Source organism: Daktulosphaira vitifoliae, unplaced genomic scaffold (assembly GCF_025091365.1).
Source record: "Daktulosphaira vitifoliae isolate Bord-2020 unplaced genomic scaffold, ASM2509136v1 Scaffold_2, whole genome shotgun sequence".
NCBI lineage: Eukaryota > Metazoa > Arthropoda > Insecta > Hemiptera > Phylloxeridae > Daktulosphaira > Daktulosphaira vitifoliae.
This window is the reverse complement of record NW_026099573.1, coordinates 6546383-6572234: the sequence shown is the minus strand read 5'-3', so window position 1 is coordinate 6572234 and position 25852 is coordinate 6546383. Positions and strand designations below refer to the sequence as shown.

The 25852-nt window shown below is 30.6% G+C and overlaps 3 protein-coding genes across 3 annotated transcripts in view; all 3 read right to left on the bottom strand.

Moving 5' to 3' along the window:
• Positions 1 to 1092: 1092 nt before the first annotated feature.
• LOC126898599 (uncharacterized) lies at positions 1093 to 5432 on the bottom strand. The gene is made up of 2 exons (XM_050672831.1): positions 4453 to 5432; positions 1093 to 2075 (listed from the first exon to the last, which is right to left on the bottom strand). Exons 1-2 carry the CDS (start codon positions 5328 to 5330, stop codon positions 1292 to 1294), a joined length of 1662 nt encoding a protein of 553 aa, XP_050528788.1. The 5' UTR covers positions 5331 to 5432; the 3' UTR covers positions 1093 to 1291.
• Positions 5433 to 6487: 1055 nt separating this feature from the next.
• LOC126898600 (uncharacterized) lies at positions 6488 to 10855 on the bottom strand. The gene is made up of 2 exons (XM_050672832.1): positions 9227 to 10855; positions 6488 to 7368 (listed from the first exon to the last, which is right to left on the bottom strand). Exons 1-2 carry the CDS (start codon positions 10087 to 10089, stop codon positions 6576 to 6578), a joined length of 1656 nt encoding a protein of 551 aa, XP_050528789.1. The 5' UTR covers positions 10090 to 10855; the 3' UTR covers positions 6488 to 6575.
• Positions 10856 to 23172: 12317 nt separating this feature from the next.
• The window catches only part of LOC126898609 (uncharacterized), a 10878-nt gene continuing 8198 nt past the window's right edge, over positions 23173 to 25852 (bottom strand). The window contains exon 4 of the mRNA XM_050672846.1: positions 23173 to 23468. Within this exon, the coding sequence (XP_050528803.1) occupies positions 23301 to 23468 (168 nt within the window). The 3' untranslated portion in view covers positions 23173 to 23300. The remainder of the gene's footprint in view (positions 23469 to 25852) is intronic.

Below are 25852 nucleotides of genomic sequence, written 5' to 3'. Positions count from 1 at the left end.
TTTTCTTTATATTGAATCCTTTTGTATATCCCTTTTATGAGTTATACATTTACGAAAAATCTCACACTTATGAATCCCTACCAGAGGACAGGTCTTATGGGGGAAGGTTTAAATACTATTAATACTTATCCAGATAATAGTAGAATAATCTTCAAAACATTTTATTTCTTATAATATTATATGAGATAAAATTATTATGTATTGTTTAAATATATACACATTAATAAAAAGTTATAAAATGATTTTAGCTTCGATACGAAGCTGAGAAGGTAATAATTTATATATTTATTTATTTTTTGGGTCTATCACAACTTATTCTCAGCTCTCACTGGACCGATTTTTCTAAACGATACGTCAAAAGATCATAAATCGTATGTAGTCGAAAATAATTTTTCTAAACATTTCTATAACATATTGAAAAATGAACGAATTGAAATAATTACTTTGTTATATTGAAACCTTAGATTTGACTCTTTCTTTTGGCATAAATTTTTTGAAAATCTGACTCTTTACCTGGCCACAGCGGAATTAAAAATAGCGACTTGTGCACAAAAATTTAACTTTTTCAACTCGAGTTACGAAAACGTTCTGGAATTACTACGAACTTCAAACGCGAGTTAAAAAAAAGCTCGTGTCGTGCCCCGGAAGTCAGAAAAAAAAAATTCGTCCCGTAAGACTATTTTCTACGTGTAAACGGCCGTCGGAATCGAACGGAAAACGCAATTAAAAAACCCGCTATTATCGTGTGTCGGATTTTTTTTGTTCATTTTAAAACCGAAGATTCGCCGTAGTGACGAGTCCGCCGATTTTCGTAAAATCAACGGGTAACGTGTCGTGTACGTTGCGCGTTTTTCTACGATTCCCCTTAATTTAGATACGTTAAATTATATTTTCCGTTAGATTTTATTGTAATGAGCTCATTATCATTTCGATAAAATCTAACGGAAAGTAATTTTTTATAACTCGAAAACAACAGCTGGAAAAATGTTTAAGCGTAATCCTAATGACTTATTGGAAAACACAATTATTATTATTATTAAACAACGTATGGAATTTTACTTTAAAGTATGCTCGAAATAACAAAAGTACGACTACAATTAAAACGATATATTATTCAGTCGAATTTAACCATTTTTATAATTAGTATATATATATAATGCATAATAGTATTATTAAATTCATGTAATTTGTAAACGCGTAGAGACGTGTACGTGAATAAAAAATGTACTAAGTGTATTATAAGTGTGAGCCGTTGTACACAAAGTGCATCGATAAACAATTGGCTTGTAATTTATTGAAAACCGAGATTTTCATAATCGTTTAACACGACTTTCTCGTAGAAACTGTTGAGTTTCGCACATATGAGTTCGATCGGGTCGTCAGACGACGGCCCGTCTTTGGCTCCGTCCATTTCGATCGTAAAGGTCGGGGCCGAAGGATCTCTTACCAACAGGCAGTCTTTCCGATAGTACACATCCACCGTCTTCAACTTTGGAAAAAAGGCCGTTAAACGGAAATCTGAAACCGCGTTCATATAATCACCGGCCACGGACCTGTCGCTGGTGCGGTTTGGGTCGACGACAAATCTTTCGGCAGGGTACGTTTTCGACGATTTCTCGATGAACGCGGAAACGTCGTCGACCAGATTTTCGATGACCAACGGTTTATTTCTGGAAGTATGATTGGTCGCTTTCCTTACGGTGGCCAGCGCGGACGACATTCGATCGAACATGCGACCGGACCTGTTGATCGTATCGTACAGCCGAATGGCGCAACGAATAAACTCGGTCCTGTTGTAGCTATCCCGTTCGCCTGTACAAATAAATATCAGCGAGTCCAACTTATCGATGAAAGATTGGAGTATCTCGGTGTACCTGCAACGCAAGAGTTTCGACAGATATTTACGTTTGATCCAATTGTCGTCCACGTTTACGAGGTTTACGACATCGCTAACCGTTAAATATTTACTCTTATCTCTAAGCATTATGTAATTCAGATTGTTCCAACCGTTGCTTTTCAAAATCGAGTTTAGAATTATAGCAATATTTTCTTCTTCGTCTTGAGGAGGCCTGAAACTAATAATATCGAGACGATTAATATAATTGTTTTAATTATCACATAAAAAAATAATCGGTTTCAATCGCGCAATAGCTCGACTTCAATTATTAATCAAATTAATCGGTATTAATCCCGCAATAGTCTCGATAATTACGACTGAGTACTAATTTTAAAAATCGGGCCTATGTCGTCTCTAACAATTTTTTTTTTTTTCATTATTAAATATGATGATTTTTTCAATTCATTTCAAGTTAAACATTTTTTGGCCATTTCTATAAGATTATGTCAAGTTATTTCTAACTTTAAACGATTCATAAATAATTTTTAACGGGTATTTTTTAAATTTTAATTCCAATTGATATTGGGATTCGCAACGAATTCTATTAACACCACCCACTAGTGTTTCTATTGAAATTATGATTACGTTGTTGATATAATTTTTTAATCCCAAACAACTTTGGAGGGTATCGACTTTATTGTTTTCAATGTCAATATACACGTGTTAGCTAGCCAATAAATTAATAAACTGTTCTAATTAAGAAAATGACTGATCAATAACGACTTTTCATTTATTACTTCGGAAGTTATTACCAAACTAACGTATGATAATATTTTTCATTAGACTCGTGCGTTTTTTGTCCATATCTAATAATAATTAAAAACGTTCCGAGTATCGGTCCAACAAATTTTTGTAAACCGGTTAATTAGTTAATTTTCTATTTTACGGGCTAGTTAAATATGTGTGTTACTATTTAAAGTCGACTCCGCTGCAAGAGATAAGGGATGAATTAAAAACGTCACCACTACGAGATATAAGGGATGAATTAAAAAGTAATACATAAAATAATTTATTACGATCATTGTTACGTTCTTCTATTTCCCGAGCTCGACGCGCTACAGTGGATAATGGTGCCATTCATTTACGTGTCGAGAAGTTGAAAAACTGTCTTAGACTCCCTGAGGATGGGAAATGATGAACAAGGCGACTATTACGGTCGGCTTGCGCCAGAGATCAGACGCTAACGACAAGGAAAATGTCGTTGGCACTCTGACGATCAAAGCCAAGACTTCGTGCATCTCGAAACGTACGTTTCTACTCACTAGGATGGGCAAACTCCTCGATGAAATAAGAAACGTACGATGATGTCAAAAATACCAAAAAAATTTGAGGAATCGCGAAAGCTATGAGAACAGTTACAGAAATGAACGTTTAAGTGAGAAGAGGTAAGAGAAGACGAAAAAAGAGATAGGGGGACGTTATTGAACGTGACACGAGGAGGGCTGATGTGAGCGTAGACAATGTGGTAGATTGTGTCGAGTGCAAGTCTAAGATAAATAGTACTAAATATAAAGTAAATTAATAGCATAAGTAATACTAAGTGTAAAGTGAGTTACTTAGAAAAGTAGTACCTAGTGAATATTAAGTTACTAGAACAAATAAACTTACCCTAGTAACTTGTCCTGTTATCTCAGTGAATCTCAAGTAGTTGGGATTGAGGCGAGGAAATACAAGAAGAAGATAACGATAAAAAATACATTGATCTCAATGAATTATTTAAAATATACCATCAGCGTAAATCAAACGATTTCCTCACAAGTATATTGTTTTACCTCTTCCACGAGAGAGAGTGGAGCAAGTTGCGATAAGCTAATTTTATTGACTCCCTGAGAAAGTATTCCAGAAAAAAAAATTAAATCTTTATAATATAATTGAATAATGATAAAAGAAACATGTTAATCGTAAAACATTATATTAATAGAATTATAATTATATTTAATTATAACAATAGAACAAGGAAATTTACTATAAACATCCAGCATAAACAAAAAAAAAAATTTCTAAAGCATATATTTTTTTATTTTACTAATATCAGAGGGTGTCGCACCCTCCGATATAACAGGTTGGTTCGACAGCTATAAGCATGTATTTCGAATCTCACTAAGAATAAGTACATAATACCTTAAAACTTGGTAGAAATATTACTCAATATATTTACAACAATCGTTAAATATCTAATTGATTAATATTTATTATTAATAATTAAATTCATTAATGAGGAAAAAAGATTCGGATATGTCATTATGCGCCACGCGTCAGGGCAACAAGTTTATTTAACGGGACGAGTCGATATACCATATGTTAATTTAAGCAATACTTAAAAATCGGACGACGCGCAGTCAATCCATCTACGTGTCACCCGAACAGCAAATCACCTTCTGCCTTCTTACAAAAAAAAATTGGATTCACAAGCTACAATTTTTTTAAAACCGTCAAGATCACGGCGATTTGAGCTCAGAGCAATACGCCGCGAGATCCGAATCGCACTGCTCTCCCCAACCCACACGTTTATCGTCTTTGGAATTTATTTCATTAATTATTACGCTGAACCTTACTTGGAGTTGTCGGGATCCAACAATTCCACAAAGCCGACGTCTTGGTAATCGTTTTTTATCGTCTGACCGTAGAAAGTTATCAGTGAGTTTACAATAACGTGGAGGTCAGACTCGTCGAATTCATTTGGAGCTTCTTCTTCGTACAGTGTTCGCAAATACGGCGGAACGTCATTTTTATTAATAAACATATAAAAACTGTTGCTATTCACGAGCCGCCGTAAGTCGTTTATCTGTTTAACATTTCCAAAGAAGCTTTTAATGTTTTCAAACTCGCGAATAATATCTCCGTCGCCAGCCGCCGATAATTCGGACGGATTCCGATTCGTTTTGGAATTGGCGAATTCATAAAACGGTTTGATGTCGTTTGTTATGGTCGACAGACAGTCCATATTGACATTGATGATTTTCAAATTTATCTGGCTAATAAACTGCATGGCGTCGAACAGTTTGCCGAACATGTCGGCCGACATTGTCACCGCACTGTAAAGCAGAACGGTACAATTATTGAAATGTTTCGCGTTTGCCGTTTCCAAATAAAAGCCGCACTTGTCTATGACGCGTTTAATCGTCGCGTTGAAGTACCACAGTACTTCGGTGTACCTGATATTAAGCGAAAAAGTCACGATATTCAGTACCTGTATGTAATCGTGTCTGGTCTCTTCGTCGTCCAGCACTTCGTGTATCGGATATCCGCTTAAACGTCCCACATTGGCCCGTACGTGTGCCATCAACGTCCATCCCGGCTGATCACAGAAATGATTGGCCACGTGGATGACGTACTTTTTGTATTGCATGGAATTAATTTTGCAATTCGCAAAACGGTCGTCGATTAAAATCATAAGTGAAAATAAGACGTAATTCAAACACATGGTGTTCATCGTGTCGTACGACTTGGAAATATAAAACGGACGATCGAGTGTAATTCTAAAGTTAATTTAAATATATAAATAAAGCGTAAATTATTTAAACGGTTATGAAAAAAACTTTTTCTAAAACTGTAGTATAAATATATTTATATATTTACTCGTGTGCCAACTTAAGTAAACGCACAAGTGCGTTTGGATAAATCGCATTTGAATATATAAAAAAAGTTATTAATATCGAGACTTACATTATTGAATCATCTGTACATTGTGTTTAATTTTAAAAAATCGGTGACAGATATTCCGAAATCAAAATGAACTGCTACTTTTTTTTCAAGTTCGTGTGTCATTTGCACATAGAAAATAGTTTCCAATTTTTATACGTATTTTTCAAGTTTTGAACGCCCCCCGTATAAGGGGAAATTGTACGAAATAAAAGCGTCTCATACGACAAGGTGATATATAAAGTATTTAGAAACAAATATACATAGATCAATACGTAAATTTGTGTTGATCTAAACATTTTTCGAAAATTTTATACATAAAACCAGTAATTTTTAACTACGGCAGCCATTTGTACGTAGAAGGTCGGGACAAATTTTTTTTTTTAACTTGTAAGGCATAATATAGGTTCATACAAGCCCATGTGATGTGTTACAGTAACAACATAAGCTTTGATTTAACAAATGATTAAAGGACGCAGTATTTCCGGAACATTTTCAAAAATTTATTTCGATAAGTTGACTTTTGTAAAAAAAGACACTATTTTAAATCCCTGTGGGCAGATAAAGGGTCGGAATTTCAGTTTCGAAGCTAAAAATACAATCCATAAACAACAGTGGGATAGTGCTACAATACGTTAGATGTGAAGGTCGACATAAAAAAAAACCTCGATCGGGTTTTATTATTCGTGTCGTACCTCTGACGTTAAATTCTATGGTATATCGAGATCGTTACAATAAAAATGATAAATTAAATTATAATCAAATCGTTTAATAGTAATTAATCTACATGATAACATCAACATTTATATTAACACAATTGTACAAACATGACATTATTATTATTAAAGAGTGGTTTGAATTTTACTTAGGGTAAACTTAAAATAAACAAATACAAAAAAATACAAATACAAAAATGAAATATTACTTAATCAATTTTAACCGTCTGTATAATTAATCTCTGTACATGTACGTGTATAAAAAAATATAGTCGTTGTACAAAAAGTGTTTATGTATCGATAAACAATTGGCTTGTAATTTAATGAAAACCGAGATATTCACAATCGTTTAGCACGACGTTTTCGTAGAAACTGTTGAGTTTCACACATACGAGTTCCATTTGGTCAATGGGCGATAAATTATTTTTAGCTATGGCCAATTCTAACGTATCGGTTAATTCCGACGCCTTTTTTTCTATTATGCAATCTCTAGAATTGTACGATTCCATTGCGAATAAGTAATCGACCAAAAGATTGGAATGAACATACAAAATTTCATTTAGATATTTAATGGCCACGGCTCTATTGCTGGTGTCGTTTAAGTCGATGAAAATACTTTCGGAAGGGTACTTTTTCGACAGGTTTTTAATGAATTTAGAAATATCGTCAATGAGTTTTTCGATAAGCAATTGTTTATTTCTCGCCGCGTTATGATTGGTCATTTTCCTTATGGTGATCAGCGCGGACAACAGCCGATCGAACATGTGAGAGGACCTGTTGATCGTATCGTACAGTCGAATCGTGCAATGAATAAACGAAGTCGTGTTGTTGCTTTCCTGTTCGTCTACACAAAGAGATAACAGCGAGCCCAACTTTTCGTTGAAAGATTGGAGTATCTCGGTGTACCTGCAACGCATGAATTTCGACAGATATTTTCGTTTAATCCAATAGTTGTTCACTTTCGCATTCACGAGGCTTAAGAAATCGCCAACGGTTATTAATTGATTTGATTGTATAAGAGTTATGTGATTTAGATTGTTCCAACCCTTTTTATTCATAATCGAGTTTAAAATTGTAAGATATTCTTCATCCTTGTCTGTGGGATGCCAGAACCTAAAAACATCGAGACAATTAATTAAAATTATTTTAATTATTACAAAAGAAAATAATCGGTTTCAATTGCACAATAGTCTCGATTATTATGATAGAGTATTAACTATAAGACAGTTTTATGTCGTGTCAAAAGTTTTTTTTTTCTACTATTGAATATAGTTCAATAATATTTGATTATAATAACATTTTTTTACATTTTATAAGTTATAAATTTAGGTTTTAAATAAAGATGACATTTGAAATTGTAAGTTTGTACAATTTTGAAACTAATTTTTTTGTGTAAAATGTATTGGAACCTAAAATTTTGTTGTTACTTTTTAGATAATTTTTGTTTTTTTTTTTATTTTAAAATCTATATTTGTAACATTAAAAGGTAATATTTCAGCTTATTCGGATCAAGAGACGTCATCGGGGTGAGTCAGGGTGGGCAGTCGCACCCCTTACTTTTAAAACAGTCCCATTTGACCTGCATAATAATAATTAATGCACCAATTTTTTATACATCAATTCAATATCAAAAATATTGTATTGTCATGGTTTAATAAACAAATGTTCAGGTAACAATTAATTGAGTAAACAATAAACCTATCATATTCCCTGTAGATAGGAGATAAGAATACTTCCACGGCCCCTCTGCCAGTCATAAGAGGCTACTAATGAGGTTGCGTCAGGTCGACAGCCGGCATAAAATTTTTGTAAAATTGTATGAGGTGTCCTGAACAAAACTGTTGGCGAATTGTCCTATCTCGGATGTACGCGGGTACAACAGGTGAAAGGGAATAAAGTATTTAAAAACGGAGAAGGTCTAAGGAATAAAGTGTTTAATATCAACCGGAAAACTTTTGCGGTAGCTGTCTCACCAGTCATGTGTACAGGTCTACCTGACGCTTGTAGTGTCAACGATGTAAGGACATCACCACTTGATGTGAAAAAAAGTGGAAAGAGTATTTTGAAAAATTACTGAATGAGGAGTACCCAAACGAGGCATTAGAGGATATCTAGTGGAATGAGGGACTGGTAGATATAATTAGTGAGAAAGAGGTATGGGAGGCTGTGGCATCAATGAAAAAGAATAAAGCAGTAGGACTAGAATAAGTTCCAGAAGAAGTATGGAAAATATCAGGCAGTGTTGGCATAAGGTGTTTGGAGGAACTTTTAAATAAAATCTTATTAGAAGGGAAAATTCCGAATGAATAGTATTATGATGCCAACATTTAAAGGTAATGGTAACATACAAGAGTGTTGAAATTATAGAGGCATAAAGCTTATGAGTCATAGTATGAAAATTTGGGAAAAGATATTAGATAAGAGAATAAGAAATGAGACATGGGTATCTAAAAACTAGTTTGGATTTATACCTGCTAAGTCAACAATGGAGCCAGTATTTTGTGTGAGGCAACTAATAGAAAAGTTTAGGGAAAAGAAGAAAAAGCTATGTATGGTATTTATAGATTTGGAGAAAGCGTATGATAGAGTACTGAGACTGGTCAATAATGAGAAAAGGAGTCCCGAAATGGTTCATCAATAAAAAGAAGATATGTATAATACTATCGATACGTTATTGATAAATGTAAAAATATAAATGTCAGAAGCAGTTGATGGTTAAAAAAAAGTCGAATGGCTAGGTTCAAACGAATCACGTTTTCCTTTTTATTTGTTTAATGTTGAAAACGAGAACAAATTAATAAAACATACCTAATATGTGCATGAGTCAATTCATATAGTAGAATATTCGGAGAGCCCTATAATTATTCTAGCCCGCCGAAATCATCTCGACGCGCGCTACAAATCGCCCAACCCTCCCCTACCCCGTTATTCCTTTAAAATTTATTTTATTAATTATTACGCTAAACCTTACGTGGAGTTTTCGGGATCCAACAGTTCCGCAAAGCCAATGTCTTGGTAATCGTTTTTTATCGTATGACTGTAGAAATTCATCATTAAACTTCCGATAACGTCGAATTCATTCAGAGCTTCTCCTCGTTCGTGGGGCCTTTGCAAATATAGCGGAACGCGATTTCGATTCACGTCTGAAGACGAACAATGATTGTTGACGAGTGTGTGCAAGTCGCCGGTCTTTCCGATATCGTTAAAGAAGCCTTTGATGTTTTCGAACTCGCGAAAAATATCTTCGTTGCTAGCCACTGATAATTCAAACGGACTCCGATTCGTTTTGTAATTGGCGAATTCGTAAAACGGTAGAATGCGCTCCGTTATCGTCAACGGAGATTCCATATTGACGTTGATGTTCTTCAAATTTATTTGGCTCATATACTGCAAAGCGTCGAACAGTTTGCCGAACATGTCGGCCGACATTGTCACCGCACCGTAAAGCAAAACGGTACAATTATTGAAATGTTTCGCGTTTGCCGTTTCCAAATAAAAGCCGCACTTGTATATGACGCGTTTAATCGTCTCGCTGAAGTAATACAGTATTTCGGCGTACCTGCAGTTAAGCGAAAAAATTATCAAGTACAGTAGTTGTTGGTAATTCTTACGCAACCCAATATCGTCTACAACCGCTTGGCATGTAAAATGTTCGTATAGAATTCCCTTTTTGACCATTACGTGTGGCATCGATTTCCATCCTTGTTGATTACAGAGATGACTTAACACGCCGACGATGTAATTTTTGTATTCGGTTGCTTTGATTTTGCAATTTACAAAATAGTGACTGTTTAAAATCACAAGTGAAAACAAGACGTAGTAAAAGCACTTCATTTTCTTCGTGTCATAGAACTCGAAAATACAAAACGGATAATTTATTTTATCTCACAAAAAATATCTACCACATAAATTATTTAAATAGTTACAAAAAAAAAATTTCTCAACCAATACCGTCAACAGTTTTAATACTCAAATGTGTTTGGATAAATCGATATTTACGTATTAATGTCACGTCGTATAATTATCAATACACTATTTTTAAGCGTGGCCTTTAAAAAACTATTATTAATCGCTATTAAACTCGTAATTTTATTTTTCACCAAACAATGAAATAATCGAATCTCCATTAGTAAAACGGCGAATCGTATTATTAGCATATTAGCGTATTTTAAATTATTTAATGTTTTAATTCGCCCGAACCTGGTAGAGAATAACTTAGCTATATCGAAGAAGTCGTTACTGCACACTCTTTCAGCCTGACCATTAGCTTTAAGAATACATGTAGCTCTCTAAAGATTTTGAGAGCTAGAGTTCTATATATATAGAGAGAGAGAGTACTACAAATAGTGTATACGGTTTAGTAATAACAGAAAAATGTCCAAAAATTAGATAGTCGTAGAAGCGAATCGCTCGGTCTCAGTCATACTGTGGGCCCCATCGGTTATGTCATACGTCATTGTCCGGGATAGCAGTCTGTGAAGTTCGATTGTATTTGGTTGTTGACTCGCTCCACTCCGCGATTGCCCCATACGACGCTTTTCGTTCTTTTTTTAACAGATTAACACATTTGATTTACATTACCTTGCTCAATTATTTGCTTTAAATTCCAACTCGTATTTGCTCGTTCCACTTATGAAAACCTATTATTTTAGATTGTTAAATTTGAATAATATAATTTTTATATTGAAGAACAGAACAAACCACTTGGTCTATTCATTTATAGATAAAATTATAAATTTTATCCAATCCGATCTCTCGGGATCTTTTTCCACTCTACTAATTATATCTTCCAATTACTTACTTAGTCAATTGGGATTTTAAATTTGCATAACAGTTAGCACAATGAACAACCAGTTATTTCGGTCAAATAATCTCTGACCTATTGAAACACCGATTGGTCATTACTATTATTGTAATTTTTCTTATTTTCGATATCTTTGCTCGATATTGCATGTACATTATTAGACAACATATTTGCAATGGTGGGTGTTAACTAGTTAAAAGGTTGATTTTTTCTTTAACTTTTCAGCTCGACTATTTTAATTTTCCGCTGAAATAACTTAGCTTTTTTCCCGCTAATTAGTTCAAATAACAATTAAGCTAAATTCAAAATTTCATAAAAAATGTAAGTCTTTATACAGAAATTTAATTTAAACGAAAATCAAATTTTCCCTTATAAATATATTACAAATATTATATTTATAGAACAATAAATATAATTATATGGATTTTTCAGAAAATGTATGTGATTTTTAACTGATTTTTTTTTTTAATATGTAATTTTAAAGATAAAATAGCGAAACCAACACAAAACGAATAAAAACATTTTTTGTCGTCATTAATATTTTTTTCTGTTCAGTTCTAAAAGTCGAAAATCGATTCTCAATTTTCCCTTGCATCGCCAACCGGTAAAAAATGATTTTAAGAAATTTTAGCCAAAAAATTAATTTAATATGAAAAAACCCAGCACAGTGGGGCGCGGCATAGTGAGGACGTTGCATAGTTTGGTCCAGTATAGATTTAATCTGACAATGATTAAAATCACTATCATAAGAAACGCTTTGATGCAAATCTGTAGATAGTGTGTTATTCTAAGAAATTGATGGACAATTACAAAAGCAACATCAACTTCTATTTCCTTAATTATACCCAGATTAGTAATTCTTTTAAATATATAGTATATAATTTTTAAAATTAACTGTTTACAAATTATTATTGATTTTGATTTTTACCATGTTAAAAGTAATAATTTTGAAGCTACTTTTTTTTGTCCTTTAAAGTGAAGGTTTTAATAAAAAAAAAATGAATTTGTTACCATAAATTATAGTTCAACTTGCAAGTTTGAAATTGACATTATTAAATAGGAAAAAATGAAACTGTTAAGATTTATATGCAATAATGAAATTTTATAATTACTATTTACAGTACATTTATTAGAAAAATTCGATTTTTTGCATTTTTATCGTAATAGATAACTGAAATAGAAATAATAGTAATCATTTCATAATAACTTTTGGTGTTTAAAAAGATTCTACAATTGAAATATTCAAAACTTAATTAATTTTAATGATTTACTTTAACTAAACGAACCAATCAAAACAAATTTGTTAAAAATATTTACTCATTTGAGCGTATTATAAAATTTGATTATAATTGTAAAAATCCATCCTTAAAATTAGGTGAAACTAAAAATCATTTTTTTTTTCGAAATTTATGATTTATATAGCAACATATTACAAAACAATTTAGAATATTATAGACTGGTAGTAGCACACACAAATAGAGTTAAAAAATTAATAAATAACAATGTAAAATTATTTACATTTGTAGTTGAATACTTTTATCATATCAAATCTAATTTGACAATAAATACTTTAAGAATATTAGAAATTAATGATTTTAATTGTTTCTATGGAAAAAACTGATTAAGCTACTTTTTATTTGAATAAAGAATATTTTTTTGATTTTTAAGAGTAATAACTTAAACTAAATACGAATTGTAATAATTTGACGTATTGTTGAAAAAAGTAGGTCTAGTGAATGTTGACAAAATAAATCGTAGCCACAAAAAAAACTACATAGTAAAATAATATTAACATAAATATAGATTTCTTCTCACGAGGGGAGACTATAGTGATAGGATCCCTTATATTTATTGAAGTTATTGAATCTAAATGAGATAAATATCAAATGATTTGAAAATTTTATTCTAACTCAAAAAAAAATGCAAAATATTAATTGCCACAGACCGATTTAAACCTCTTACCCTATGCATGAAAGACACAAGTGTTACCGATTCGGCAACTGTTCGTCGCTTTCGTCGCATTTTAAAATTAGCTATTTAAGCTAAGTCAAATTTAAAAGTTACTTTTTTGACTTTAAAAAAGCAAAAAAATTTAAATAATTTAAATTTTTTATGTCTTATGAACTTTATTCTATGTCAATTAAATTATATAATATTCATGAAAGTCAGAGTATTCCCCTAATAAGATATTTTAAAATAAAATAAAATAAAAAACCCAGGATTTTAATACAAAAATAGCATATTTTTGAATACGGTAGCCATTTGCGCATAGAAGATAGGTCGTCGGGACATATTTTTTTTTTTTAATTTTATAGTACATGACATAAGCTTTAATTTGACATATGTTTAAAGGACGCTGTATTTCCGGAACATTTTCAAATGTTAAGTTGAAAAAGTTAGTCAAAAGATCACAAATCGTATTCATTACCCTCAAAAATTGAAAAAATTTCCCTCGTTCCTTGTAAATGGGGACATCATATTGGCAACTATTATACAAAAATTCAAATAAATAACTTGCGTAGGAAATATTTCATATTTCTATAAAAAAATTAAAACTATTTTGTAGATATTGAACTAACTAAAATGGAACGTATTAAAAATAAGTCAATAGTATAACTAATAAATTTCATTATATTTTATAGGTTTTACATAAAAATGTGTTTTTTACAGAGAAATTATAATGAAATAAAAAAACGGTATCACAGTGGGGTCGCGGCATATTGGAGACATTACATAAGTAGGTCCAGTATAGATTTAATCTGACAGTGATTAAAATCTCTATCATAAGAAACGCTTCGATGCAAATCTGTAGATAGTGTTTANAAGTAGGTCCAGTATAGATTTAATCTGAAAGTGATTAAAATCTCTATCATAAGAAACGCTTCGATGCAAATCTGTAGATAGTGTTTAATTTTAAAAAATTGATGGATAATTGCAAAATCAAATTCAAGTTTTATTAAAATAAAATACATAATTTTAATACAAAAATAGCATATTTTTGAATACGGCAGCCATTTGCGTATAGAAGATAGGTTGTAGGGACAATTTTTTTTTTTCATTTTTTAGTACATAAACTAAGCTTTAATTTTATATATGTTTAAAGGACGCAGTATTTCCGGAACATTTTCAAAAATTAAGTTGAAAAAGTTAGTTTTTGTAAAAAAGTTGCTATTTTAAATCCCCCCCCATGAGCAGGTTAAGTGTTAAATTTTCAAAAAAATTATATCAAATGAAAGGAAAATATCTAAGGTTTTAGTTTAAAAAAAAATTATGTTGATTTGTTGATTTTTGAAAAAGTTATGGAAGTTTTAAGGAAAAAAAGTGAAAAAAATGACAAAATTTGTCGATTTTTAAATTTGTAATTTTTTTGGATATTTCCCCCATTTGCGGNAATTTTTTTTTTTTATTTTATAGTACATAAAAAAAGCTTTAATTTGATATATGTTTGAAGAACGTAGTATTTCCGGAACATTTTCAAAAATTAAGTTAAAAAAGTTAATTTTTGTAAAAAAGTTACTATTTTAAATCCCCCCCAATGAGCAGGTTAAGTGTTAAATTTTCAAAAAAATTATATCAAATGAAAGGAAAATATCTAAGGTTTTAGTTTAAAAAAAAATTATGTTGATTTGTTGATTTTTGAAAAAGTTATGGAAGTTTTAAGAAAAAAAAGTGAAAAAAATGACAAAATTTGTCGATTTTTAAATTTGTAATTTTTTTGGATATTTCCCCCATTTGCGGGGAACGAGGGAAAATTTTTAAATTTTTAAGGGTAATGTCTTCAACTAGATACAATTTGTGATCTTTTGACGTATTGTTAAAAGAAATCNCGGGGAACGAGGGAATTTTTTTCAATTTTTAAGGGTAATGTCTTCAACTAGATACGATTTGTGATCTTTTGACGTATTTTTGAAAGAAATCGGTCCAGTGAGAGCTGAGAAAAAATGGCAACAGACATAAAAAAAAAAAAAAACACACATCATAGTAAAATTAATACCTTCTCCGCTTCGCATCGAAGCTAAAATATTATTGAGAATACATCACAATTTGTATATTCACCATTGTGGTTTCATTTACACTTCGTGTAACTTTTTCTTTTACATTATCATATAGTTACCACACATTCATTGGATGTCTGTATGTATGCGCATGATAATGTCTCAGGATTTCATGGGAACTAGCATGCTGTTGGTTATCTGGTGTACTTATCAGTCCTCGTAAAAAAAAATCAGTATCATTTATTTTTAAAAACTTTGGTACATGGTTTAACTGAATATGTGTATCGGCAAAATTACTTGCTGATGAATTGTTCAGATTAATCAAATTAAAAGATATATGTGGTCCATACTCTATTGTTCTTACAAGTTTATTTGAACAAATGTGACACAAGTTATCCTCTGTTAGTTTATTTACGTCTTTGATAAATTTAATGTTTAGTTGTCGCAATGTAGGTTTTTTTTCTGTTATAACAACTCTAATATATAGTATATTTTCATTATTTGTCATAACTGTACAAGAATTACACAAATCTGTGACTTTGATAGATGGGTAATTATTTAAAATCTTAGATAGAAGATTGTCAGCTGCGCTTTCTACTAATAAATATATAATACCATTCGGCATAGGTACTCAAAAAAATTTTTTTTTTTAAATATCAGCTCTTTTTTTGTACGTTTGTGCAGTGACACCATCACGAAGCATGTTGAGCACTAGTAGCCAAAATTTTTCAAAGTCTTTATTTTGTGAAACAAACATCAAGTATTTAGTACTATCCGAACAAAATACTGCTAAAATTTTAATAATTGATGTTAATACCAGGGACGAGAAATTATATCACTCACCCAGTGAATAATTAGAAAGGATTTTAGGACATTTATATTTGTTTTGAAAGAAGACTGTGGTCGCTAGTTCACACAAAATTGCTTATATTTCCATACAAATAACAATAATTCAAATTGTATTAAGTATTTATAATTTACAATAGCACCTTGTGCAATTTAGTAATAAGAGTTGACAAATATAACAATAAATATAAATCAGTATTATTAACTATGCATTTGATTATATAACACATAGATATAACTAAAATAGAGATTCAATATAAATAAAATAGTGTTGGATATATAATTAATATACACTAAGAGTATTTGTATGATTTATGAATTAAAATTGGCAATTGTCATCCGTGTGACTTGCACAATTTTCCGTGTGGAATATAACAACAAATAAACCATAAAATTGTTATCTTAGATAATCCAACAACGTCATCCGTGTGACTTAAATAATTTCGGCTAATATTAAACACCAAAATACACTAATCATATAATACAATATTATTTATGCTAAAGAAGCTATCTACATAAACAAACATATATATTAAATATTAACATAATATATAACATTTACAATAGCAAAAAACGTGAATATAATTTTTACTAAATCGTATAAGCAACAAAACATTTTCCTAATTTTATACTAATCTAACTACATACACATGTCAACCGGCAATGATAACCGGCCGACGCCGCCCAGCGATCGAGAGAGGAAGGGAAGATGAGTGGACAGAACCGAATAAGCGCGCTATCTAGTATTTTTAAGCAGCGCGAACAATTGAATCAAATGCGCACGTATTCGAAAATATATAGTTACCGTCCTCTATTTTAATTGACATGAGGTCTGATTTTGTGCCATTTTTTATTAATCCAATTGTTTTAGTTTTAGAACGAGAACTCATATTACGAAGTAAAATTTCAGGATTCGGTGTTAAATATTTAGATAATTTTTCTAAAATATTTCTCCAATTTTCTTCCTCAATATTTTCTTTAAATATGTTAGGTATTGCGTATAAATCACTGGTAGTTTCGCAATCATCATTTTTAAAATTTTTTCAAATGTGTGTCACTGTCATCAATATTATTCAATTTAAAAGAAGAAATTTGACTAGCTGATTCTTGAAGGAATCATGAATCATTTTTAATGATATTAGGTAAAGATTTTTTTTTTGTAGTTGATGTATTTTCTTTAACCATAATTGTATCACTGTCGACAAAAATAAAGTTTTCTTCATTGGATAAATTGTAATTACTTTGGCGTATTTTCTTTTTTAGAGCATTATTTTTTTCCATAGATGGTATACTTTAAAGGGAAGAAACTACATTTTTAGTATCTAATGTTTCTTTATTACTATACACTGATGAAGATGTTTTTTTACTGAGTGGAGTTTATCTTCAAGAACTGTATTATTGAGGGAGGTTAGACCATCATGATCCAATGAAGTATCCATAAAAAAGTATTCATAAGTATTATCCTCAATCTCTGAGATATTTATAATTGACTTACTAGATAATGAGTTAAAAGATAGTATACTCCCTTCTTCTTCACTAGACAGTTGGTTATTACTGTGTTGAGTATTACTTTTGTTTGAATTTTTAGCATTTAAAAGTTTCATTGTTCCATTTATAGAATTTATGTGTATTTGAAGAAAGTCATTTATTCTTAAAAGCATAGTAGAGACGTGTTTCAATACTTTATGTATAAGATCATTGAATTGACTCTCTATTGAAGCGCTTGTTGGAGCATTATCACTATATTCAAATGCTTTACACATTACGCCTGACCATAATGGTATATATGTACATAAACTAACTACTAACTACTATTGAATCTTTTTTTTGATAGTCAATACTAGGACATTTTATCCGGTCCCATTCTTCAACACTAAATGTAATTTTAAAAGCAATTTCATCTAAAGTTATTGAAAATGTTGATTCAGCTTTGAAAGACTTTTCTAGATCTGGCGATACTTGTTTAGCCTCAATATTTAAACGACTTAAAATGTTACTCTTTGAACATTTTACTGTGGTGTACATAACTTAGCATATATTTTACCGTTCAAATTTTTACGGATATTACTCCATACATTATGGCTTGGTCCAACAATAACATCAGTACCGTTAAAAATAATATCCTTAAATTTTTCAATTTCAACTACTATCAGTTCGATAGGAACTAACCTTTTTCTAGGCATTGCAAATATTAATATTTTATAGAAAATTTGCAAAAAAATAATGTGTATAAATTTTTGAACATCATCTTTTAGCTTCGATACGAAGCTGAGAAGGTAGTAGTTTTACTATGATGTGTGTTTTTTTTTTTTGTGTCTGTTACCACTTTTTCTCAGCTCTCACCGAACGGATTTCTTTCAACCATACGNTTTTTCTCAGCTCTCACCGAACGGATTTCTTTCAACCATACGTCAAAAAATCACAAATCGTATCTTGTCGAAGACATTACCTTCAAAAATTGAAAAAATTTCCCTCGTTTCCCATAATTGGGGAAACCTCCAAAAAAATTACAAATTTAAAAATCGCTAATTTACGAAATTCTTTCAATTTTTTTTACTTAAAACTGTCATAACTTTCTTAAAAATGAACAAATCAATATAATTTTGTTTTTATAGATGTTTGATGTCTTTACCTATCATTTGGTATATTTTTTTTATAAATCTGACCCTTTATCTGCCCACAGGGAGGAATTTAAAATGACAACTTTTTCACAAAAAATTAACTTTTTCTATTTAACTTTTGAAAAAATATTCAAAAGGCAGTTGCAAAAAAAAGACAAATTATAAAATAATATTATAATACAATTAATAACTTATGTGTAACTCTCAGAATAGTTTCATACTAAGTGCAGAGCCGTACTAAGGATTTTTGGGATCTACGGCCAATTCATTCGGGGACCTTTCTATTATCATATTATACTTTTATAATATTTATTAATATTTATTTAATTTTCAAGACCTCAGCCATTTAAGGTCATTATGCATGTACATATCGGTTCAGACGTCCAGTGTCGCGTTAACTTGCGATAACGAATTTCTACCTAAATACTAAATTTAAATATAACTTTATCATTCTTCCACTTTTGGCAACATTTATAATAAATATTAAAATTATTATTATTTAGAACAAAGAAATCTTAGCATACTCGACATTAACTTAATATAAATATACAGAGTCGCATTTAGAGAAGGCATTGTGTGCACGTGACCCGGGTGGCAAGGATGTCGCTGAGAATAAGATAGCCAGTTATTTTAGAATTTAAGATCTTTATACCGTTGGATACACGGCCTAGTCACTTTGCGAGCTCAGTCTAATTAGAGTACCTCCACTTGTTTGCTAAGATACAAAGGATTATCGACTGGAGTGCCATATTTTTCGTATATTGAGTTCCCGGCGGTTTTTTCACAATAAAATTAGTATTTTTCGTTTATTATTGTTTTAAGCTTATTTTAAACATTATTTTTAACTTTTTAGTTCAATGTGCTTTAAAAACGTGTTTTTTTAAACTATATTTTTATTTATTTTTTTACTCACGACGTACAAAACATTAAACATTAACATTTTATAAACTTTCACCAGTGCGATTTGTAATATTTTCTCTTGTTTTTATGTTTATTAAAACATATTTTGAATTAAGATATTAATAGTGTTGAATTTATTCACGTAAGTAGTGAATCTTCGTTGCCTCTCATTACTACCGTATTACTGGTGTAAAAAAAAAGGGTAGTAAACTAGAATTAAAATAAAATTGAGTTGTGTACATCAATAGAGATAAATATGCTTAATTGTCCACCTGCTCGTGACGCTAGATTTTACTAAACAAAGTATTACTCAAGGATTTTCGTCATTGTGTAATTACTTCAAATATATTACATCTATAAATAATATTACTGTTGTTACTTCGTAAATTCCATTAGGCCAACTGTAATATAGAAAAACTACCATTTCGATAACTAAATACTAAATACGGAATACTAAATAATCACCCTTAAAAAATGAATGACAATCCTTAATATTAATTAAAAGATTATGTCAGTTCAAAATTTGATAATTATTAAAAAAAAAGAAACAAATAAATTTATTAAATATACTATTACCTATTTTTAATCAGTTACATTTTAAGTACAATAACTACGCAAAAGTTTTAATCTAATTAAAATAAATATGAAATATATTCTTAATTATTTATTTGAATTTTCGTATGACAGTAGCAAATAACATTTACTAAATTATTTAAACGTAATACTACTATTTTTTACGATATCTCGGAAAGTAAGTGTGCACAAACGACGGGACCTTGTGCACATTTCTGCACAAACGAATGGGAAATTAAAAACTACGAAATTAAAAAAAGGGGGGCTAGAGAAATGGACCCATCAAGGAGCGGACTGCGATTCGGATTGTTTTTCGGTAATTGCAAGATTCAGACTCGAGTCAAAGATCGTCCGATTACAAAAAACTAAAAAAAAAAAACAAAGTAAACTAAAAACAAAATACCGACCTAGAGGAGCAAGGGGCAGATTTTCCCTTTCCTCCTTGAAATGCGTTGAAGATACATCACAGAAGGGCTGAGGTCGAGACAAACGGACGAGCTCCGAACTCGATCGAAAGACGGAACGTATTAAGAACAACTGTAGTTGAAGTTGTAAAAAAAAAAATCCCTGGGCGAATACAGAAATCGAGGAGAAAAGTGTGCAATGACGAGTATCGAAATGCAATGCTAAAGAGAAACGAACATTGGTGTTGAGATCCGTGTGAGAAATCGGTCGGCGGAATGCAAAGAACTGTCTGAAAAAGAACGCAGGAAGTACAAACAAGTCGTCCAGAGACTCCTCGCGCTTTTACTTGGAGATCCAGTCGCGCTTTAAAGAGAGGTGGAATAATTCACAGACTTCTTAAAATAAAACACTATCCGCGGATTTGCATAGAACCGTTTCTTATGATGGCGATTTTAATCACTGTCGGACATCATCTATACTCGTGCCGACTACACCACGTGTGACACTTGTCGACATATATAATTAATAGAACATACTTGTTAAATTGTGCTTTTAGGATTACTCTTCTTGGCCGGGTATAAAAATACTAATATTTCATAAGATACCGGTTAAAAAATGACATCGGATCAGTCATCTTCTCGGTTTGATGTCATTTACTTATTTGTTAACCAGTCAAAAATATATAATGTATTTCTATAAAATTAATTTAATTTATTAATAAGGGATACTATGTTAGGAGAAATTATTTATTTTTACAAGCTACACCACAAACGGTAAATAAGCAGCAATGACGACGATCCCTAATTTTGATTATCATTTTATTATTTGGGATAAGGTGGTATTTAACGAATGGTAAAATTTCGGGCCTTATCTATTAATCCTAAAACCTTCTCATTACTCTAATGTAATTTATTAGGTAATCGAGTAAGGTATTTCAATAACCTTCATAAGTGATTTCTAACTCACCGTACGTATTGATCACACTTATTAAATTTTGCTTCCGAAAACGATAAAACAAGCAATAAGCATGTTATTGATGGAAACAATTATTTCTCAGGTTAGTTTCGAGGAATAATTATCGAAATAAATATATAGAATTAATGCTGCAGATTTCATACTCTAAAAAATCATTAAGCGTGTATTAAAATATGCACTGAAAACATGGAATACGGATTAATGGAATACACTTAATTTTGAGTTTTTCTATTAGTTTAAGTTTATTATAATTATTTTTTTAATAACTTTTCCATGTAATTGTTACCTGTACATTTATTATTAAAGAATCTCATTAAACTAAAAGAGATAATTACTTATGTGATCAAGGAAAAAATCACTATTAAATTTTTGTTTTTTTTATCTCTTTTTATATATACGATATATGCACATGTGTTCTTTATGATATTGATACTAATCACTATCGGATATCAATCTACAGTGTGCCAACAACGTCGGATCCCTTCTCAAACTATGTCAGTGGGGGCGATTCTGGAAACTGTAATGGGGGGTATTCTTTATAAATCTTTCCAATTATTCGGTTATTGATCAAACGGTCGGTTTGACACCGGCCGTTTTCTATCGGAACGTATAAAGAAAGAGTTAATCGCAGCTATTCGCCTTTAACTTCTTTAATTAGTGTACTAGAGTCTCTAGCCGCTATAAAAATGTCCGTGTGATTATCCGCATGAATTCCCATAGTGACCAGCGTCACCCCAAGCGCCGAGTTCGTTCGTCATAAAATCGTATAGTGATATTTATATAGGTTTTTATTTAAGTTTTTGAAGTCAACTATGAACATAACCCCAAATAAGTTTAGGTCGATAAAAACGGAATGAACTTTACGCGTTAAAGATTCGTAAAAAAAAAAATACTATTAACTTAGAAGTAGGTGTCAGTACGTTTATACGGCGGATTTCGCAAAAATGTGATCGAGTCAAGTATTTATTAATTTTAATCGAATTTTTTCACCTCAGCAGTAATACACATGGACAGTAATAATATAAATATCGTTTATTTTGTTTTATATACTACAATATTTATACCTTGTCGGTATTAATATTGTTTCCTCGGGTAGTAAAATTATTATTTTTTTATTGTGATTGGAATATGAAAATTCCTTATTACAATCGTGTAAATTTATATCGTATTTTAGATCTCTTAACTAAATCCACTTTTCACAAATATCATTCGTTTAATAATTTTGACTATTGCGATAATATAAAAAATTTCTATTAAACATTTCGACAGATTCAAAATGAATTTATATTTTTAAAATATGAATTTTTTTAAATAAAGGCGTAGTGACCTAGATAAATGCGTTTTTAAAACACATTTCTCTAAAAGGAATTTTACTAAAAATATTTCGAGAAGAGCAATCTTATTAAAAATATTTCATGAGTAACGAAATGATAAAACGGTTTTCCTAGATTAAAGGTATTCACAAATTATATGAAAACTCATATGTGTACTGGAATACGCAAAAAAAATCGTAATATTTAAAAATTAACTGAGTTATTTTCTATGAAAAAGATGGACTTATCTGATTGGTTGTCAGAGTTATTATTCTAAAAATATTTATACGACGTACAGTAGCAACACATATAGTACACATATAAAACGGTGTTGTTTTCATTTGCAGAATAATTTTTGTTCTCCTGATAACTAAATTTTTCTTTTGGAAAAATATATTCAATCGTGAGTTCTGAACATAAACTAGATGATTTTATCACGAAATCGAGTTTTTATTGGACATTTTAAAACCAATGTAATATTTATTTAATTTATGCAAATAATCGCACAGCGATGTGGTGAAGGTTTCTCGCAAAATGTTTCTAAAAAGCCGAGTCAAAATTTCACGTATAATTGTGTTATATTAAAAAATAAGGGATTCTCCGATTGTCGACTCTAAGTATTTCTTCTCTTGATCATTATGTAAGCGATTACTGAACCGACCACATTATCTCGTTTGTCATGGTACTCCAAATGAACTTTGTAAGTTCCGTAGAAAAATTCTGTAGCCCAATGAAAATCTTCTAGATCTGATAGGTCATAAGCAACTCCTGAGTAATTCTTCTGAAAAATCAAAATTGAATTTTTAACCAAAAAAATGTAGTGTTTTATAAAGTAGAAACAAGTACACGGAGGTCAATCGGTAGAAGCAGCGAAATGGTAGAAATATTATAAAAGAAAAATTTAATATTTGTCGTGTTTGTAAAAGGACGAATGGAATAAGCGACGGATATAGAAAACTTGTACTGCAAAAATTCGGACTCGAACAAACAACTCCTACTCGCGCCGCATTGGGGTCTAAGTTTCACCGAATAGGGTTATTTTTTAGCTTTATACATTTGATTTGTTTAGTGTTATAGTTAACGTAAAAACGTAGAGAAACGCATAAAATATTAGCGCATTAAATGCTGTTTGTGTGGACTTTCATTTTTTAGTTAAGATAATATTATCAGACTGGAGGTAAAAAAAGGTTATGTATCTGTTTTCACCTCCAATTATATATGTTATTATTATCATTACACATCATACTGTCACGCTACTTTCCTGAGTAAGGTAAAAAATGTACACAACTCTCGAACTTCTGGTTCAATAGTGGACATAAAAAGTATTTAACCAACAAAATTTTCAAAAATAATTGTTATTTTAGAAATCTAGTGGTCAACGACAATTCAATCGTTCTGAAAACAAATTTCAAATTAATACATAGAATTAATGAGAAATAAGCAAGCCTTCCATAAAAAAATGTTTTCATAAGGAAACACACATGTTGATTTCAACATAATACCTTACAGATAAAAAATAATATGACTATACATGAGAATGGTTCAAACGCAGAAATAGATTATTTTTTTTAGATATTTGATCACGTCACCCCCTTATTTTTTTACTCGACATATAAAACTTGTACTGTGAAAATTTGGACTTGATCAAACAATTCCTTCTCATGCCACACTGGGGTTGAAGTATGACTGAATAGGGTTGTTTTTTAGTCATTCACATTAGTTTTGTTGAATATTATAGTTAGCGTAAAAATATATAGGAAAAATCTAATTACTCCACCAAAATCCTTAAAGTAATTTAAATCAGGTGTTTTTCAAATAAAAAATATATATTAAAAATATAATTACTTTATATTAGTTACTTAAAAAATGAAAAAAAGATCACTATGCGTTCATATAATAATCGTAAAATATATTGTTTTTGCTAATCGTCTTTGGTAATTTTAACGTAATTATAGTCCATTTTTACAGACCGTTATTTACTCTTACTGAAAATATTTATAGTCGGCTATTATTATTGCTTTCACTATCTTTTTTTTTAGCCGGATCTAGTTGAAGAAAGTTTCGTTTACATTTATTCGAGTAGTCTATTTGTTCGTCATATTTAACTCTAGTCGGTTTATCTATTATTTTTCTTTTAATTTCCACTGAAATCCTTTCACTAAACAAAGCGAAACAAGCATATTCTTTACTCGAGTTACAAAATAACTAACATTTTTTACAACAATTTCTTCTATTTCAATATTTATTATTTCACCACGTACTGATTAATCCAAAAAGTTGGATAAATCTTACCGGTGCAGACAAACTATTGTTTTGCGTAACGCTTAATAATAATATACATACAATATACAGCATATGCCTTTTAAAGCAAAACTTTCTTTTGAAGTAAGTTTAAATTTATGCCAATGTATGTACATTTTTAAACAATAGATGGTTTTTGCCATCCACATTGCATGGCGATATGCTCCAGGTTGCTCGAACTGAATTTCACCATCTGGCGGTGTACATGCTAAAATGATAATTACTAGCTCTAAAAACTCATTGTACCCATTTACATCAAAAATCATTTCGAGGTAAATCGATTTTATTTTCCGCGAATGACAAAACCTCACAGACTACATCATACTTTATCATAGTACTATCAGTAAAATATAATAATTTTATTGAAATCTTTTTAACTGTGGGGAACTGAGGGCAACACTGCAATAGTTTCAAAGCAAAAAATATTTTTTAATTATAAGAGTAATGATGGATTTTAGAGAAAATCGTCTCTTTATATTAAATTTGATTATATGTATCTTTTATGATTTTATTATATATTTGTATATCTATATTAAAACTTATAACTTGGCAATATTATTATTATTGTTTATGAATGTATTATGAACAACTATTTGGTATTGAACATTCAAAATTCGTACCTACTTAAAGCTTATTATTATTACGGATACGTTATAACAAATCAAGTTTTAATTAATTGTACTCAATGAAAAGTATCGTGCGAATATTAATTAAATTTTTTTGGAGTACGGTTTTTGAGTAATTTTATTTATTAAATAATAAATATTTACGGGGCCGACCCCAAGTAGTTGGGATTTAGGCGAGGAAAAAGAAGAAATATTAAATATATATATATATATATACAGAATGATTTTTTTATCATAA

Bases quoted from the DNA above. Each gene is read 5' to 3' on its own strand.
- LOC126898600 (XM_050672832.1), bottom strand. From the start codon at position 10,089: ATGAAGTGCTTTTACTACGTCTTGTTTTCACTTGTGATTTTAAACAGT. The intron at 7,369-9,226 runs GTAAGGTTTAGC...CGATGTTTTTAG, and splicing joins TTGGATCCCGAAAACTCCAC to GTTCTGGCATCCCACAGACA.
- LOC126898599 (XM_050672831.1), bottom strand. From the start codon at position 5,330: ATGAACACCATGTGTTTGAATTACGTCTTATTTTCACTTATGATTTTA. The intron at 2,076-4,452 runs GTAAGGTTCAGC...CGATATTATTAG, and splicing joins TTGGATCCCGACAACTCCAA to TTTCAGGCCTCCTCAAGACG.